General features: G+C 41.5%; 1 protein-coding gene across 1 annotated transcript; it reads left to right on the top strand.

Annotated features, from left to right (window-relative positions):
- Positions 1 to 541: 541 nt before the first annotated feature.
- On the top strand, positions 542 to 17473 carry tmod2 (tropomodulin 2). Its single transcript, XM_085273530.1, has 10 exons — positions 542 to 692; positions 6049 to 6268; positions 7349 to 7505; positions 12970 to 13092; positions 13443 to 13517; positions 13604 to 13734; positions 13811 to 13918; positions 13999 to 14142; positions 14281 to 14425; positions 15010 to 17473. Exons 2-10 carry the CDS (start codon positions 6143 to 6145, stop codon positions 15039 to 15041), a joined length of 1041 nt encoding a protein of 346 aa, XP_085129656.1. The 5' UTR covers positions 542 to 692; positions 6049 to 6142; the 3' UTR covers positions 15042 to 17473.
- The last annotated feature ends 335 nt before the right edge of the window (positions 17474 to 17808 follow it).

Here is a 17808-nt window from a genome sequence, read left to right on the forward strand (position 1 = left end):
CAGCCCTGGTACACAGTGTAAGCTTTGTGCAAATGCTTGTGTTTGCATAAAAGAAAGAGAGAGAGTTTGATTTGCATCAAAATCTAATATTAGTGGAACAGTGACAATAAATGATAAAATATAGAATAGTAAGTATAATATACTAATATGATTCTAAATGCAGCCTAGTAGAATTTCATCTTAAATGAACATGCCCTTAAAGTCTGCAACACATGGTGGAGTTTACTCATTTAATGTAAAGACGTCATATTTAATTATCATGATGAGTAGCAGTGGCAATCATCCAAAGCTTATCTCAGCGTCTCAGTGCATTTCAATTCTTGTCCAAATTTGGTCAAAATAATACCTCTTTTTTATTTCATTTTTAAATATATTTTTGTTTAAATAGAGAAATTTTATGTTACTTTGTTTTATTTTATTTTACTCTATTTATTATTTTATTTCAGTTTGCCTCCTCCATATTTCATATGATTGGTCTCTTGTAGGAGAAAGGGCGGGTTTATTAGTGCCATTGGTTGAGGCTTGGGATACTACCATCCTATTCGTTCAACCAGACGTTACTCATATACTGTTCGGTTCCCTTTTCCTGTGTTACCGCCCTTACCCTGAGTGAGGAGTCAAGCACAGAAGACATCGCATTGGGAAGACTGGTGCTATTTGGACATTCCCTAGCTAGGTCCCATCAGCCTCAGGTAAGGAAATAGACGACTGTTTGAGGTTGGAAATCACTCATCAAGAACAACTGTATAGCTTTGCCTGCTGTCATTTGTAGTATGTTCACTGTGGCTGCTAAACGGCTAGCAACTTGAGTGAACTGCAAAGGTTAGCGCGTTAGCTTCTACATTTCATCGGACTGTTTCCCATGGTAGTGTCCGTCCGATACGTGCAGCTAAGTTAGCAGAGCAAGTGCCCCATGAACCGCTTGTTCTGGCTTGAACTGAAGTGTGGCGGATTTTGCTAGGCGGTGATAATTACAATCATTATGGCTGCTGTCAGCGTGGTAATCATAAACATGTCAAGAACGGGTTAGCTAACGCCATTCCGTAGCCCGCGGTGTCTCCAGAAGATGAGACCAGCTAAGTTTTCACCAAAAGTAGCATATTTGATATTTATTATGTTAGTAGTGCTGTGTGGTATGTGGTGTAACTGCAGATTAACCCGGGTCTTCTCTCTTCTGTATGTATGATTATTGCTAATGCTATGCAGAATGTAGGTCCAATATAATGTGAGCTGCCCATCCCTGCTAGCCAGACAAATAATTAGAAACGCGGTATGAATAGTGCCTGTGTTTCTCTATTTGACCAAGAGTTGTTTGTTTTTGTGTTTTTTAAAGGACATACCTTTGGTGGGATGGCTCACACCATTGTTAGAGGTTAAGGGAAGACTTTGTACTTCTTGTCATCAAAGTGCAAAGTCATTTTACCTGTGTCGCAAGTATTCTGACACATTCTTTGCTCAAGATTTAGCGTGAGGGTTTATTGGTGTGTTCACAATGGTAGTTTCACCAAGCAGGACTCAGTGGTGAATGAAGGGTGTGGCCCAAGACGTCAGCTTGGGTACTTGTGGTTTTTTGCCTTTAAGCCCCAGGGCAGGAGGCCTCCTTCCTGGATCTGAGAGTCATGCTTTGTAGCCAAATAATAATGTTGTGGTGGTTGCTGAATTGACTTTTCTTTTTTTCTTTTTTTTTTTTTCTTGAACTGCCACCACTGCAGTATTGCAGATAAACTGGCTTCTCAAATAGGTTTTGTTTACCCCGCATACCTTTCACTGAAGGGTGAAACCTGGCTCTGAGCCATGGTAGTGAATGGTGGCTTTAGTTTTTACAAAGAAGTGATGAGTTTTCTTGAGCCTGTATTCATACCCTAGCCCCCCGTGAGCTGAAGGCTAGGCCACTCCTTGAATCCGTTCTCATTATATAATAATGTGGTGTGTCTGGAGTGTGCGGGCAGGTCAGAGGGAATACACAAATCGTGTATGGTTGTTAGAGTACCACCCCACTTCCTGTCTCACCCTTGTCCACTTTGTAAAGGAGCTGTTAGGAAACATTGTGTGAGTGCAAAGTTTTGTTTTTATGACTTAGCTTTTTAGCTATTAAATAAAAATGAAACTATTACCCTGGCAGTATCATATTTCAAACACTTTTCTCCTTTTCCTGACTCCTATATCAATGACTGTTTTCACTTTAATATGCATAGTAATATTTCAGTATCAGTGTGATCAAGCCTCTCTGTTTTCTCTCTGTTCCATCTGTTTTCTATCATTTCAAACACTTTCAGGCACCTGGAGAGACTGAACACACACACACACACACACACACACACACACACACAAAGTGAGTAACAGCAGGGTGGAGAGAGGAACAGCAGAGCGTAAAACTGGAGGAGAGTAGGTGGGAGGTGGAAGTACAGAGTTGTCTCCCATGAGTAGCATAGCTGGGTCATTCTAACTATAGTCTTTTTGTGCTGCAGTTAGGGTGGTGTTCTGTAATAATGCAATACCAGTCAGTGCTTCCTGTTCATCTTTAGGCTGCAAATTACTATTTGTGCAGCTTCTGCCTGCTGAGATCAAACCCATTGTGGCAAGAATTACGCTTGACTGAGATGAACTTAATGTTTTCTTGTAGCTCCCATCAGGTTATAGCATTTACTCTAGGCATATCTGGGGTGGTGTCTAATAACGTATCACAGCAGGTACGCAATTAGATATCAGACGCTGTCACTTTTGGAAAGAGGATAGTGCCCCACATTTGGCCTGAAACTGAGATAATGCTAAAGGTAGAACCAGATATTTTACATTGCACTCTCTCCATTTGTCTTACTTAATAATATCCTGAAGAATGGGGCCACTACTCTTGCTGTAAAATTGGAGCACAGAGTAGTTCCCATGAAACTTTGGTTGAAGTGATACAGATTCTCAAGAATAAAACTTTAGTTTAACTTTGCAGATGTCTCCTGCAGGGGGGGAGACCTCCAGGTGAATTTACATTAATAATAATAATAATAATGGATTGGATTTATATAGCGCTTTTCAAGGCACCCAAAGCGCTTGTTATATTTATATGGGTCTGTGTGTAGCCTGAGTGGACAGGCGAGTGTAGCATGCAGGCAGGTTTGCAGTGTTGTTGGCCTTGAGCCATCTGTTGTTCTCTTGAAGGATTAGCAGACGAGGAGGTGAAGGAGAAAGGAATCAGTCAGATTGGACTAATGGATCCTTCCAGTGTCTCCAGCTCGGCCTGAGCTAACCTATTGTTATCATTATCTCTGTCTCCGTGCTCCATTTCTTTTCTGTCTGTCTTTTTTCTAATGTGTTCAATAATCTGTCAGTGAAGTGGAAAGTGAGAGAAAGCTGGATAAATAGTGTTAGGATTCCAGAACAAGTAAAAGGAAAGACATCTGCAAAGCCATAAAATCAGGTTATACTCCCAGCCACAGAAATGCCTGTTTCCCCCACACTCGGTGTTGATCATAAAAATGCACAATAACCCTCCTCCTCCAGAATGAGCTAAAGCTTGTGATGATGTCACGAGAAACGTATCCTAGTGCCATTCCATGATCGCAGGCCAGGCGACTGTTGTATTTGGAGCATGCAGTGTGATTTTCATATGATTTGGATGCATGGGATTTTTTTTTTTTTCCTGTCCTGTGACATAAAATCTAAAAGGTAGACTGTGTTCAACAAAAGTACTGTTTTCCTCTCATGCAGTTTCTTGGATTTTCTTCCGTAGGTGTTTAATTTGTAAAAATGAAATTTATAAACTTGCATGACGACTTCACCACCTTACTGTTAGCAGTGATAGGATTGATTAGCATAGAATTGAACAAGATAACAGTGTAAGTGTAGATTATTACATTTGTGAGCTTAGATTTTCCAGTCATCATTGAAGACATTTGAGCTTCATCTGCTGGAACTCACACTTGTGAATGCCCGTGCAATGACTATTGCAGTCATTTCAGAAATAAATGTGTGTAGCCGTAGCACAGTAATGGAGGAGATGGGGGGGATAATTAGATGAGGACAGAGCCTGGATTGTTGAGACAATGAACTGAATGGTGTGAGAGACACCGGCCTTGTTGGACTCCTCGGGAATTCCCTTGATTGGAGAAACTAGCCAGACAGCAACGGGGAGCACATTGCATTGACTAAATCTTCATCAATAGTGTGACGAGGAGATGAAAGATTTTAAAATATTTCAATGAAGATTTTTTTAATTTTCTCAAACAAAACAAAATCTGTTATGTTAAACAAATGAAATGAATATTTCTGGCAGGCTTGACTTTTGGCTAAATTGTTATAAAACAAAAGACGTGGTAGTGTCTGTAAATGATTTGGCTCCAAGTGTTAGTTTGATCCTTAAAACATACAAAAGCAGCAACATTTGAATCACAATGTTTATTACAATTTTTTTTTTTTTTTTTTTTTTTTTTTGTGGCAACTAAATCATTTCTTTGAATGTGCACGCACTTGTTCTTTTTCTGTAGTGCTCAGTTACACAAGGGAAAACAGAGGTTGGAAAACATCCTGTGTTACCTTTGAAATTGTTACTTTGAAGAAGGGGGACCCAGTCTGAGACCACTCACAGTCAGCTGTCCCCAGGCTGACTTTGGTGCATCAAGATGGCAATAATAATAGCAATAAGATGGAGACAGTCTGTTGTCAGTCTGCAATTAAATGCCAGCTAGCTGGTAATTAAAATTTACATTTGGTCCTGACATTCAGAGTCCAGCCAGAACTTCGAAAGCAGAAATTCCTCCACAAGTAGTGACATTGTTACTGCAGAGTGGCAATTTAATTGTAAAATCACAAAGGAACTCAGCAGCCTTATGTTTATTTAAGAAAAGAATCAGAGTGCAAACAGCTAGCAACCAGAGAGTCGAGTCTTCGATTGCAAAGAGAAGCATCAGAGACGAGTCGTATCACTGGCACAGATTGACTCCGATTGGTTGCATGAGCAATTATTTGCAAACCTTCACCAGCCTGATAGTGATTACAGTCTGAGTCAGACTGCGATTGTCTGGAGGCAGGTTGCCTTCCACTGGGCGACATGTACAGTTGAGTGTGTTGCGCATTCAACATCAGGATGACTGTTGGTTAGTACAACTGCAAACATTTTTCTGGTTACCAGGAGTTTGCTGTAATATTTTTGGAAAGTGACAGTCATAAATTCTTATTACAAACTTGAGAATCCGGTCAGAATGTAATAATGGATGTGGCACTAATCTATAGGTAACAACTGCAATGAGGTTCCTTGGTTTATTTGCTTTTACACTACTGGAGCAGCCACGAAAGAATGTCTGTTCTAAATATACACTTACATGCACAGTTGCTTTTCTTGCAGAAGAGGGGCACAACTGTTTTTTCTTTTCACTGTGACAAAAATCAGTTGTTTTAAAAGAATACAAGTTTAAGTGTGTTTCCAAAAGTGTACACCAATTATTTGGAGAAGTAGCATCTGTGGAGTCCTGCAGGGAGTTTGGAAAATCACGAGGTCGCTCTGTGTTCGGACTGTGGCGTGGGAGAGGAAACTGCCTCTTGATTTTATTTGAAAGGACACACACTCAGTCACTAACTCCTTCGCTTATCTGAGCTTTATTTAAACTTAACTGCAATGTTATGCTCAGCCTTTCAGTCCCAAAAGACAAAGAGACACATGCATTTCCTCATTTTTATTTAGAAAAAGCTTCCTTTATTTCTTCTTCTGTCTTGATAGTGTTTTATAAACTTTCTCAAAATTTTCATTTGCAAAGAGCTGTAGTTGATCCTTATGGGATTGGTCAGATGTTTTGTCCAAGCCTGAGAAAGTTCTTTGTTCCAGCTCTGTGTGTGTTGGGTGTGTGTTCACCCATCATTACATCATCCCAAGGCCTTATTATCCAGCCCAGCTGTGATCAAGTGTTGGTTCACAGCAATAAGATAAACAATCTTTATCTCAGTTAACGACATGCAAATAAAATTGTCTTTTTGTGAGTCAGCATAATAAAATGAAATGTATGCACCATCCAGCGCTCATCACTAATTTATTTGTGTGTGTGTGTGTGTGCTTGTTTTCAGGTAGTGTCTTCCTGGTTTGGAGCAGTAATCCCGAGAAGAGCAGTGTGGCTGCGGTCTGGTGTTCGGTGTTGCTTAGCAAGCTATAGCTGGTACCATGGCGTTGTCCTACAAGAAGGATCTGGATAAATACAAGGATCTCGATGAAGATGAAATCCTCAACAAACTGTCGGCAGAGGAGCTCAAACAGCTGGAGACGGCCCTCGAGGAGATGGACCCTGAGGTCAGGGCTCGATGCAGGTTGGAGGAGCTCCAGGGCTCCTCAGTGGGAGGAAGTTCATTTAGAGAAAGGATTTATTGAAAGGGATTTATTGGCTTATCTCAAAATAAAATAAAAAAAACACTATGCAGACACAAGTGGGTCATTAGATTTGTTAAATGACTAATCGTTTTTCCAACTTTACGTCTCTTGTTGTGGTTGTAGTGCCAAATGGCGCAAAGTAGACCTGGTTGTGACAGGTTAATGGTTGGGAAATTTCCCCCCTGGAATGCCTTTAACCTCACTAATTCACATGTAATGGTGGGTTTTTTTCTCGTGTGCTCTGACAGTCACTTCCCACTCCAGTCTCTATGGTTTGGAAAATAATTTAAAGCTGCAGCGGCTCAGGCTGCCAAGTCTTTGTGAGAAGAGCTGTACAGCGTAATGAAATCCCCTCCAAGCCCCTGGACGTTTTCTTTAATTTCCATTCAGTGAGGCAAATCGGTCTACATGGCGACCACACGGGGCCCACAGGAAACAGTCAGCAGCAATGGGAAAATAATCATTTCTGGGTCTCATGTCGGTGAAGAGATGAAATCTCATTTGGTGTGGATGCAAAACAAAGCACTGAATTTTGTTTGTTGCTGTGTGTATAGATTAACACACGGCCTTGTTTGCTCTCTGCCAAGTTTTTATTTTTTATTTTTTATTCACCCACAACTAAATATTCACAAGCTGCATTTTTGGATTAATCAAGTTCAACTGGTTTTAAAGTATTCTTTTACTTCCTTTTTGAGCAGCTTGTATTTCATGTTTTAATTTCTCATGTGACTGTCAAACTCCTGCTTCTGGCAACTAACACAGAGGCCGGAAGATGCAGAGGATACACTAGCAGAAATGTTTTTTGTTCTTTTTTCTAACAAATGGTGCCAAATATTGTTTAGCTTGGATTGTGCAACTTTTTCAATGTGTGGAAAAGGCTTTTAAAGCCTGCTTAAATGGATTTGATGAAAGTCTGGTCAAGGAGTTGTGCTGCGGCTTCATTACGGTGCATAAGTGCACTGAGGTCTTAAGCTCTAATGTGGCTCCATGTCTTGTTCCCAGAATGCTCTTCTCCCAGCGGGTTTACGTCAAAAAGACCAGACGTCTAAGACAGCTAGTGGACCGTTCGACAGAGAACGTCTGCTCAAATACCTGGAGAAGGAAGCCATGGAGTATAAGGACAGAGACGATATAGTGCCTTTCACTGGAGAGAAAAAAGGTGGGTTTTTTTTTTTTTGCTTTTTTCTCGACAGCGCGACCAACTAATCACCAATAACACTGGCAACAAGGTGCTATTACATGTTAGTGCTGTATTACTCGGGGGATGGAGATTCAGGGTGCACCTGCAGACCTAGCAGTAATTACTCTTCACCTGTGTTTGCAGATATTATTAAGACATGCTTGCACTTACATATAAGCATGTCTGCTCAGCATAGAGCAGTGTTGGGAGGGTGTGCTAATACTAAAGAAGGGAGGAAGGATTTTACATTTTGAAACTATGTTTTAATTGATGCTTTTAATAGATATGTTTATTTATATGCAAGCCTGAAACATATTTTTGAACCATGTTGGCCTGAAGTATACTACATAGAGTATAGTATATATTATACTCTATATAGTATGTACTGTGCTTGAACTCACAGCATAGTAGTATGATTGTCTGCCAAACCGTATGGGTTTAATGTCAGACTGATATATCCTAATCTTTCCGTGTGAAACTTGTTCTGATGGGTTTTGTGACATACTTGTGACACTCTTATCCACCTCTTAGAGGAAACAAAAGGTGAAATTCTTTATGTGGCAAAAAGCCAGAAATGCAGACGAGTGAGTAGAGTAGAAACCTCAGTGGGAAAAGTAGGAAAGTTTTTATGAGATGAAGCAGTTCCTTTTGTCGGGATCTCCACAGATAGGAATCTGAAAGCTACTCCCTCACCAGAGAGGAAACATGGACTGATGTGTTCCACTGACCTTACCATGGCCTCTTAGGAAATTAGTGTGTGCGTGTGTGTGTGTTTGCAGTGACAACATGGAAAACTCACATCACTGTGGTTTTGTGGAATGCAGCTGATTCTCTTTTCACTGTTAGACTCACCCCCTGCTGATAACTAATGTGGTCATGAGTGTTTATGTCTCTAGTTTCAAACTTCACATAATTTCTGAGAAAAACACTCAGTGTGACTCCATGGTAACCATTTTTAACCCTCTCGCAGCTGAATTTGTTGTAGTTGTTTTTGTCGCTTCTCCATTATCCATCTTTTCTGTTGTTTATTCCTCTGTCTAAGATGTGTTATCTGTAGATAACGAGCAGATGATGTATGATCGATGAAGCTACTTTTAGCTGCTCCCTTATTACAGTTTTTCTCAAATGCTAAAAGACATTTCACAAATGTTTCCACCATGTTCCCCAATGTCTAAACACAACACCCTTTTCTAAAGCTACATAAACACAACCACACCTTCCCACTGCAAAACTCAAACTTTCACAACAAAAGAGCAGCTTGAAGCTTTCAAAAATGTAAACACTATACACATCATTACACACTACAGCAAAACAATTAAAAACACAATGCTCAATTTGTGAGAAGGTTCTTTGTTTCATAACTGCCAATGCATATTTTTAGAAACTATACAGTAACGGATCGTCGTAGATCTCTGCAGAGGATTAGGCATTTAGATTTGTGTTTCATATGAAGAGTATAAATCTATAGGAAATCCTGCATGTACGTACACTACTGTAACACAACTCAATGCAAAAACAGAATCTATTGCACACTCTTGAAAACATGATCAGGGTGTGAAGTTTTTTTAAATTTACATTATTCACACCACAATCACTGTGCGGCATCATGTCGCTGAGCTGCATCGGGCCACATCACCTCATCCACATCGCAGGCTATATTGTCTCTTGCCAGGCACCGCGGGAAAAACGCCCTGGAATGGCAAATCCATCTTTGGAAGGCCTCCGCTGGGATGTCAACACAGGCCAGCTCCATTGCCCTTAGGAGGTTGTCTCTTGTGTATGGTTGTCTGTCATAAACCTTCCATCTCCACGATGAGAAGAACTCCTCTATAGGGTTCAGGAAAGGGGAGTAGGGTGGCAGACAGACGTTTAAAAAGTGGTCACTGTTGGTGGTGAACCACTCTCTGATTTGGTTTGTTCTGTAGAAGCGGACATTGTCCCAAATGATCACATCAATGTGATGTGCGGGCCTAGGATGGTGTTGGTGGTGGTCCAGGAGGATGTCCTTTAGCTCCTCTAGGAAGGTGAAGAGACGTTGGGTGTTGTAAGACCCAAGGACAGCATGCCGGTGGACAAGCCCCTCCGAACCCATGGCCGCACAAAGGGTAATATTACCCCCCCCCCCCTCGGTGATGGCTCTTTGGCCAATGATGTTACGGCCTCTTTGCCTTCGTTTCTACAGGTTGTAGCCAGCCTCATCCAGGAAGAGGTAATCATGAGGTCTGGCCATCGTGTCCAACTGTATTATCCTCTGTGAAAATGTGAAAGTGCACAGGTGTTCAGAACAACAGTCAATCAGGTAGCACAGTATTGTGCAGAAGTAATGTAGGCCACTGAGCAACACAGTATGTCCACTAACTGTACTGTGAACATGGATGTAAACTTACTTGCACATACTCGTAACGTAGGTCTTTGTGTCGCGCAGAGTTGCGCTCAAAGGGAACCCTATAGACCTGTTTCATCTGTGTCTTTTGGTGCCGGAGAACTTGGTCTATTGTGGCCAAGCTGACATCGTCAGTGCTCTCAAAGTTGACATTATCGGCAATGACTTTGTCTCTGATCTCCCAGAGTCTGATGAGGTTGTTCCCACGAACCATATCTGCAATGAGGGTTTCTTGTGCCGCTGTAAATATAGCAACCCTCCCACCTCTATGTGGCATTCTTTCAACTCTACAGAAAGAAACATGTGTTGTCAATTGACATGTGTTACAATACAGTCACAACTGATTTGAAACCAATAGACTACTTTCACAGGTTTGTAAAACTGTATTGTGACAGAGAAAGCAATAGAGTTCAATACCTGTTGCGTTGTCTGAATGCCCTGATAATGGTGGCCACGGTGAACCTACTCAGGTGTGGACGGACTCTTAGTCCTGCTTCAGCCATTGTCATGCCATGGACAATGACATGGTCAATGACTGTTGCTCGCATCTCGTCCGTAATGATGGCGCGAGGTTGTCTTGCTCTCCCCCCTGGACCTTCTCCTCTCCCATGTTGGCCTCCTCCTCTTCCTCGTTGTCCTGCTCCTCTGCCTCCTCTCATTTGAACTCCTCTTCCTCGTTGGCCTGCTCCTCTTCCTCCTCTCATTTGAACTCCTCTTCCTTGTTGGCCTGCTCCTCTTCTTCCAGGGCCAGCTCTTCTCCCTCCTCTGCATCGAATTCCTCTTCCCCTGACTCTGCCTTCATCCGTTGTGTTTGTTTGGAATCTTCAGCATACTGTGCACTCTGAACTTGCTTTTATACATGTGGTCACAGCATTAGCAACAGGTGTCTTCAATTTTGAGTCGTTGTGTGTAATGAATGACGCCAGGTCATTGTGTTCAAATATTGCTGACTGTGGCAAGCATGTTGCATCACATGAGCTTTCATTTGAGAATATGAGCAGAGTTCTTTTGCAGCTTGTGTTTTAGCAAGGAAAGATGTGTTTAGATTTATGACAACGGAGGATTGTGTTCTGTGAATTGTGTCTTCATGTGACATGTGTTTATGATATTGGTAAATGATGGCTAGATTTAGTAAATGTGTTTAGACAACTGGTTATTTGGTTTAGAGGGTTGGCTTTTGTAACAGTGTAGAGCTCCGCACTTTTGATTTGGCAGATTTTTACACCGGATGCCCTACCTGACGCAACTCCAAAGTTATTTGTGCCACCTCCTGGGAGTGAAGCATGGACTATTCAGTTGTTAGGCGAAAGTGTAAAGCGCTACACTGTGGAGCGGCGAAGATGTGTGATCGATAGAAGCCTGATAAGCATTTTGTTTGCTTAGGTTACAGTGGAGGGCGTTACTGTTGCACCAAGGAAAATACAAACACACAGCAGATGTGTTCCACATGCTCACAGTGCTCAGTTTTTCTCATGAATTGCTTTCAGAGTTGAAGCATATGGCTTTAAGCGTCCATGTAACAAAGCTATACTGATGTGATACTGCAAGTCAACTAAGCCTATTACTACAAATTCACTGCTCATGATAATAGTTCAGTTAGTTTAATTATTCTGGTTGAATACACACTAGTACAATGTGTAACCTGGGTTAGCCTTACGCACCCAAATAACAAGAGCGAATTGAATAGCTGAAAACAGATGGACAGACGTCCAAAGATTTCCTATATTTATTAGTAGGTATACATGTTTTGTACTGTTTTTGCTCATGTTCTGTAATTACCTCTCCGTGTTGGTTACTGTTACCTGGTTATGTGGTGAGCAAAGCTACATGATCAGAATCATTTGGAAGAGATAACAAAAGCCTGCGGTTTGCTGTAAATGCCGGCGATGGTGGAAAAACTGGTTTGCAGCTTCAGTTGACCTAACCTTACCTGCTGTATCTGTGATGTTAACTTTGAGTTAGTAAATAAAGTTTTCATTTGTAAACGGTGATAGTGATAAACTGCTCATTTGTAGATGTTGAGATTTTTTAACAATGCAAAAACAGATTAGTGCACGAAGACGGTGCCTTCTGCTTTAAGTTACAATTGAAACCTGATTGGAGAAACATGCCTCCCTTTGACACCTATTAGATAAGTTACTGCTAGAATCTAGTATTTCATGGGAGAAGCTTTTTGAATGAGAATCGATTTGAGCCAAAGATTTTATTTCTTCTTCCTTGGCACGTATACATTACTATCGTCATCTTTTATGTACAGTCCATGTGAATGCCTTTTGAGTTTTTAAATCCAGTTTTAAATCCGTCGTTCTATGGCCCTGGTTTTTCCTTGTTTCTGGCGAGTTGAATTTCGCTCCAGAGGGACTGGCACAGGATGCTGCCTGATGACTGTATTTAATGTTTGTTGGCTTTCAGGAAGTGCCAGTGCACCCCACTAGGGACCGGTTTGAGCAATTTGAGCAGCTTGACTGATTTAGGAGGGGGAGGGGGGGGAATGAAGGGCTGTTCCCGGGGTGTTTTTGTTTAAGAAGACGGGCAAATGGAGAGGCAACAAATGGCACCCACTGGATGGTCTCTCTGCCCAGTGCAAGTGTTTGGTTGCCCCAGCAGTGCAGTTTAGATTAGACTCAAGTCATTGTTCCATGACTTCCTTTGTGCTTTCCGTTTCTTCCCTCTGATGGGTTACCATGGCAATACTGTAACTGTCAATGCGGTCCAAGTTGAGCGAGTCTTGTGCACACTTAACCTCTTGTAAGAAATGTAACCAGTTTAAAAAGTAATTCGCAATTTAAAATCCTTTAGTGACAGTCAGTGTCAGTGTAACTACCGTAGTTGCTCTTAAATGAAGCTTAATATGCTGCAAGGAATTGTGTAGAAATGGCCTAAAATGAGACTGTGATACATCATCCATGGTCCCAAAACTTGATGTTAAAGTAAAAAGTAAGTAGGTCTAAGGGAGTTTATTAACAGTTATGTGTTTGTTTTGTTTTTAAATAGAAAAGTATCTGTTTTTACTCGACTCCTTTGAAATTTGACTGAAGTGTTCTCTTTGTTTGCCCACAGGTAAAGTGTTTGTTCCTAAGCAAAAGCCAATAGAAACACGTAAGGAGGAGGTCACGACCCTTGATCCAGAATTGGAGGAAGCGCTCTCCAGTGCCACGGATACGGAGCTGTGTGATCTCGCAGGTAAGAATGAGAAAATACTTCAGAGAGTCTTTGTGGAAAGGCTTCAAAAACACAAGTGTTTAAGTGGGTGTGATTGAAGACAAGGCTGTATTGTAGTGGTGGGAACTTTCTCTGGGCTCAGTCTGTGCTGGGACAATAAAACACAAGCTCTTTTCACTCCTTTACTGTGTGTCTTGATGGGGGGAATAAAAAGGGCATTGAGCAAAATCACACCAGTGGCCTGCTATGCCATTTAGAATTGGTTACTTTTGTCCACACTGGAGAACATGCATGCATACATGTATCCATGTATGTTCTGGTCTGTGGTCTTAGCCTCAGTCACTGAAAATACCGTCTGCTTTCGTTCGCAGCGATCCTGGGTGTTCACACACTGGTTACCAGTAGTCAGACATATGATGGAACAGGAAGTAAAGAGGGTTACAACAGTGAGTATTAAACGTAATTTATCCCAGTTAACTCAACTATTCGGAAGAGAAAAATCTGCTGACCTACACTTGCGTTTGTGTCTTAGATGTGGTAAAAGGGGAGAAGATGAACCCAGTGTTCGATGAGCCTCCCAATCCCACTAACGTAGAAGACACTCTGCAGAGGGTGAAAAGCAATGACAGCACCTTAACAGAGGTCAACCTTAACAACATTAAGGTATGTAGAAACGTGCGTGTATGTATATGCTGGTCAGTCCCCGGACCAATGGCAGTGTCTTTGTCTGCTTTTCCAGAACATTCCGATTCCCACGCTGAAGGACTTCGCCAAATCCATGGAGAAGAACACGCACGTCAAGAAGTTCAGCCTGGCAGCCACGCGGAGTAACGACCCAGTCGCTGTGGTGAGTGGTTGATATGCTTCTCGTGGCTTTTGCAGACACCTGAGAACTTCACACTCACATCTTTGCCTTCTTCCTCCCAGGCGTTCAGCGACATGCTGCGGGAAAACAAAACATTGCGAAGTTTGAATTTGGAGTCCAACTTCATCACCGGGGCAGGAGTGCAGGCTTTGGTTGATGCATTGCGAGACAATGACATGCTCACAGAGATCAAAATAGACAACCAGGTACAGTAACAATTAGCTCAGAAGTTCCAGTAATGGAAAAGGAGGAAGGGGAAATTTCACACCTGTAATTTTGGTTTAGCTGAACAAGCTGTTGTATTTTTTTCTCTAATGAACTGTATCTATTTGTGCGTACTGTAGAGACAACAGCTGGGTACTACCGTAGAAATGGAGATTGCTAAAATGTTGGAAGAGAACAAGAGCATAGTGAAATTTGGCTACCACTTCACCCAGCAAGGGCCCCGATCCAGAGCTGCCGCAGCTATCACCAAGAACAACGACCTGGGTATGAACGCAGCACGCACAGACTCGACACTCTGAGATTTGTTTAAACTCGCAAAAGTCGGGCGAGCCGTTCCCCCCCCCCCCCCCCCCCCCCCCCCCGCCTTCCTCTTGTCATCTGTTTTATGGGAGTGTGATGACATAGTTGAAACATCTGTTCAATATCTCACTCCGCAGTGACGACCTCTGCTCTCTCTTTTAGCTCCTCCTCCAGACAGAGTCGTGGTAGCACAGGTGTGATGCATGGGTGTGGCTCCCACGTGTGTCAGTGCATCAGTGATAACGGAGATTAGTTTCACAGTATTTGAATGGAGCGTTCACCATATTAACCGTGTGAACATTGACACTGCGTGATATGCAGCTTTGAGAGTGACGACATCTCACTTCTTGTTTTCTGCACATGCTGACACACACTGTATAAATAGGTGTACATTTTAACCACACAGCTCATGATGACTCACTCAGCGTCTTCATGATGAACTAACAAGCCTGCGTAGGGTTAAGATTGTGTAGCATGTTTACAGTTGGTTTTATTCGTGTGTTCTTTAAGTCTTTCACCTCTCGTTTTATTGTGCTTTTCCTCTCCAGTTCGCAGGAGGCGAGTGGAAGGGGATGTGTAGGGACGCCACGACACCAGTCTCCCAGCCAATCCTGTTTTTCATCTCATTGTGTGGAATAATTTCAGCCAATGCCCTGGTCTTTCTCATCTCACTGTGTGGAAACTTTAGTCTTGTGCCAAACTGCGGGGCAAGGCATGCTAAACCTGAACATACATCTGAGAAGAAGGGAAATAACTGGAATTGCCCTCTCCGTACACATGTTCATACTTATATGTTTATTATTATGTTGTTATTGAAGCTGTAAATCTTAGTTTTTAGTCATTCATTTCAGCTGCTCCCCCTTTTTTTGAGCCTTTACATTCTTTCCCCACTGTTTACTTGCTTTGTTTCCCGTTTTTACAATTCTACAATTATGTGAGCTACCAACAAGTACCAACAACATCAATAACAGCTCTATAAAGACAGTAACTAATGGTGACCTTTGTGTCCTGATAGCTTGCTATTGAGGCTGAAGCGTCTTGTGGAATTCCTGTATTGATTAAGCACTCATCAGAGCGATACAGAGAGCTCTGAAGTTTAGTGATGACTTTAGCTTCAAGAAGTGATGTCATTCAAGGCTTGCCTAATCTGCTAGAGACACAGTGGTTATTGCTTGGAGATAAATACCAGACTGCTGACCTGAATGCCTGACTATACAGCTGAATGTTAGCATTGTGAAAACAAGGGCTGTTGTGCAGTGTTGTGCAGCGCGCTTGGCAACAGTTTACATGAGCAGGTGTTGTTTATTAGAGCTGCCTTGTAAAGCCAGAAGTACTGCTGAGTTGGAGTGGCTAACAAGGCGTGCAAAAAGTGCACCAGGTCTCTTAGCCAGTGCTGGTACTGTACTGTCAGCCCCACTCAGACTGTATATCAAAGATGGATATAGCCACTGCAACATTACCTATTGTTTTATGCAGTCTCATATTTTTTAAAACCTGAAAACTGGCTAGTCACAAGGAGGGTCCACCTTAAGTTGTATCCTTATTTTATATTCATTTTTGATGCAAATTTACTAAATTAAAAATTGTGTTTTATTAAATAGGATGTTAACATAGCCATTGAGGCCACAAACTTCAGCTCCCGTAGGCAGTAAGGTCATTTTCCTCATAGGCTTCTATATAATCAGATGTTTTCGAAAACGGAGGGGTCGCCCCCTGCTGGTCATTAAAAAGGATTCACGTTTATGGTTCTTTCTTCACTGTGTCCATCTACATGTACAGTCTATGGTTTGATTTGAAACACCCTGCAGTAGCTGTTGGCTCGCCCCTCGTATAAAATGTATACTTTATCAGTGCGATATTGCTTTACTGTTTTATTCTATGATCTTGTTTTGATACGGTTCAGTTTCTGTTGCTAGTTTTTGTGATCACTTTATTTTCTTGACAGGAAGTTCTAACTGTTTTGATATTTTGGAGTAAGCAAAGCTGCGGTTGTGCTGTAAATGGACCGTGATATTATTGCCAGTCATGGCTATTAAGGCCTTGACCTGCTCCTACAGATGTCTGCTTAACATACTTGGTTTCACTGATGCTTAACCATGCCAAAGACTAACACATGCAGTGCTTAAAGTATCGATAGTAGACATAATGGTTACTGGCTCAGGTTTGGCTTTGTGACAGAGAGATTTACATCATGGCGTACAATGGTTTTACTTTTTTTTTTTTAAAATGTGTGATGTTCACAGCGGCATCTTCTTCGAGCAGTCCAATGAGGTGCGAGGAAGGTTTAGCGAAAGGTTTGCACAAAACTTTCTACTTTGACTTCTCAGGTTGCGACTGTTCGTGAAATGTTTCTTTGAACTACATCTCACTTTTAACTTTCCACTCAAACTTCCACACTCTCAGCAGTAAGAGGTCACTTCTGAAATATTAGATGACACCACGCTGTGTGCGCATCAAGTAGACTTTCTTTAGCTCGAGATGGGTATAACAGGACTAATTCAGGAGTTACTTGAAACTTGTATATACTGTTTATGTGTAATAGGAACAATATCCTGGCATGAAGTCATCACCTGTGAACATCATGTTTCTGTTGACCAAAAATGTTTTCATCAGCCTCACATTCCTCACAAGAGCTGTACTGTTTTTATATCCATGCACTTTTTCCACGAGCATATCTGCTTCTTTTTTCCATTACTGTTTTTTCTCTTCCTGGTGGACACTCTGCTAAAGGAGAAAACTGCTTCCTTGCTTGAGCTTGTTAATAATACTCTGATTCATAAAAGCTATATAAATGATAAAAAATGCCATCTCAAATTCAAAGTGTGCACGTACACATAATGTTATATGTGCACCACGTGAACCTACAAAAGTCACTGCTGAGATTTTTTTTTTTGTACCTTAAATCAAAACCCAGGTGTTAATGCAAGGATTCTGTATTATAAGAAAACCACAAGACTGGTAAAACGCACTGCTGAATATAAAACAACTTCAATAATAAATGTTTTTACATAATTTGTCTGTTCTGGGGTTTTTTGTTGTTGTTTTTTCCTCAGCATAAATTACAAAACTTTTGCACAACATTTCAGGAAAGCTGGAATATTAGATGCCTTGTATTTTCTGTCTGCATTTGGTCAGACTTCCAGCCATCTTGTTTATACTGTGCTTCCACAGGCTCGCTCAATCTTACAAAAATCACCTAAATTAGAGTAATGGTTAGCATGTGTTTTAAGCTATTTAATTAAACCCAAAGGGGAGAGAAGTAAAGTAAAACAAAAATGAGAGGCTCACATGGGGAAGGTACACAGTGACATAGAGACAAGAGAGAAAGAAGCAAACTGAGGTCCAGT

Source organism: Mchenga conophoros, linkage group LG1, assembly GCF_057382185.1.
Source record: "Mchenga conophoros isolate Kocher_MC1m ecotype Shallow Benthic linkage group LG1, M_conophoros_male_GT1.1, whole genome shotgun sequence".
NCBI classification, from domain to species: Eukaryota; Metazoa; Chordata; class Actinopteri; order Cichliformes; family Cichlidae; genus Mchenga; species Mchenga conophoros.

What these genes read in the sequence shown, in the direction of transcription:
- tmod2 (XM_085273530.1), top strand. Translation starts at nt 6,143, where the DNA reads ATGGCGTTGTCCTACAAGAAGGATCTGGATAAATACAAGGATCTCGAT. An exon ending in TTTCACTGGAGAGAAAAAAG is followed by an intron (nt 7,506 to 12,969) that starts GTGGGTTTTTTT and finishes GTTTGCCCACAG; the next exon opens with GTAAAGTGTTTGTTCCTAAG. An exon ending in AGATCAAAATAGACAACCAG is followed by an intron (nt 14,143 to 14,280) that starts GTACAGTAACAA and finishes TGCGTACTGTAG; the next exon opens with AGACAACAGCTGGGTACTAC.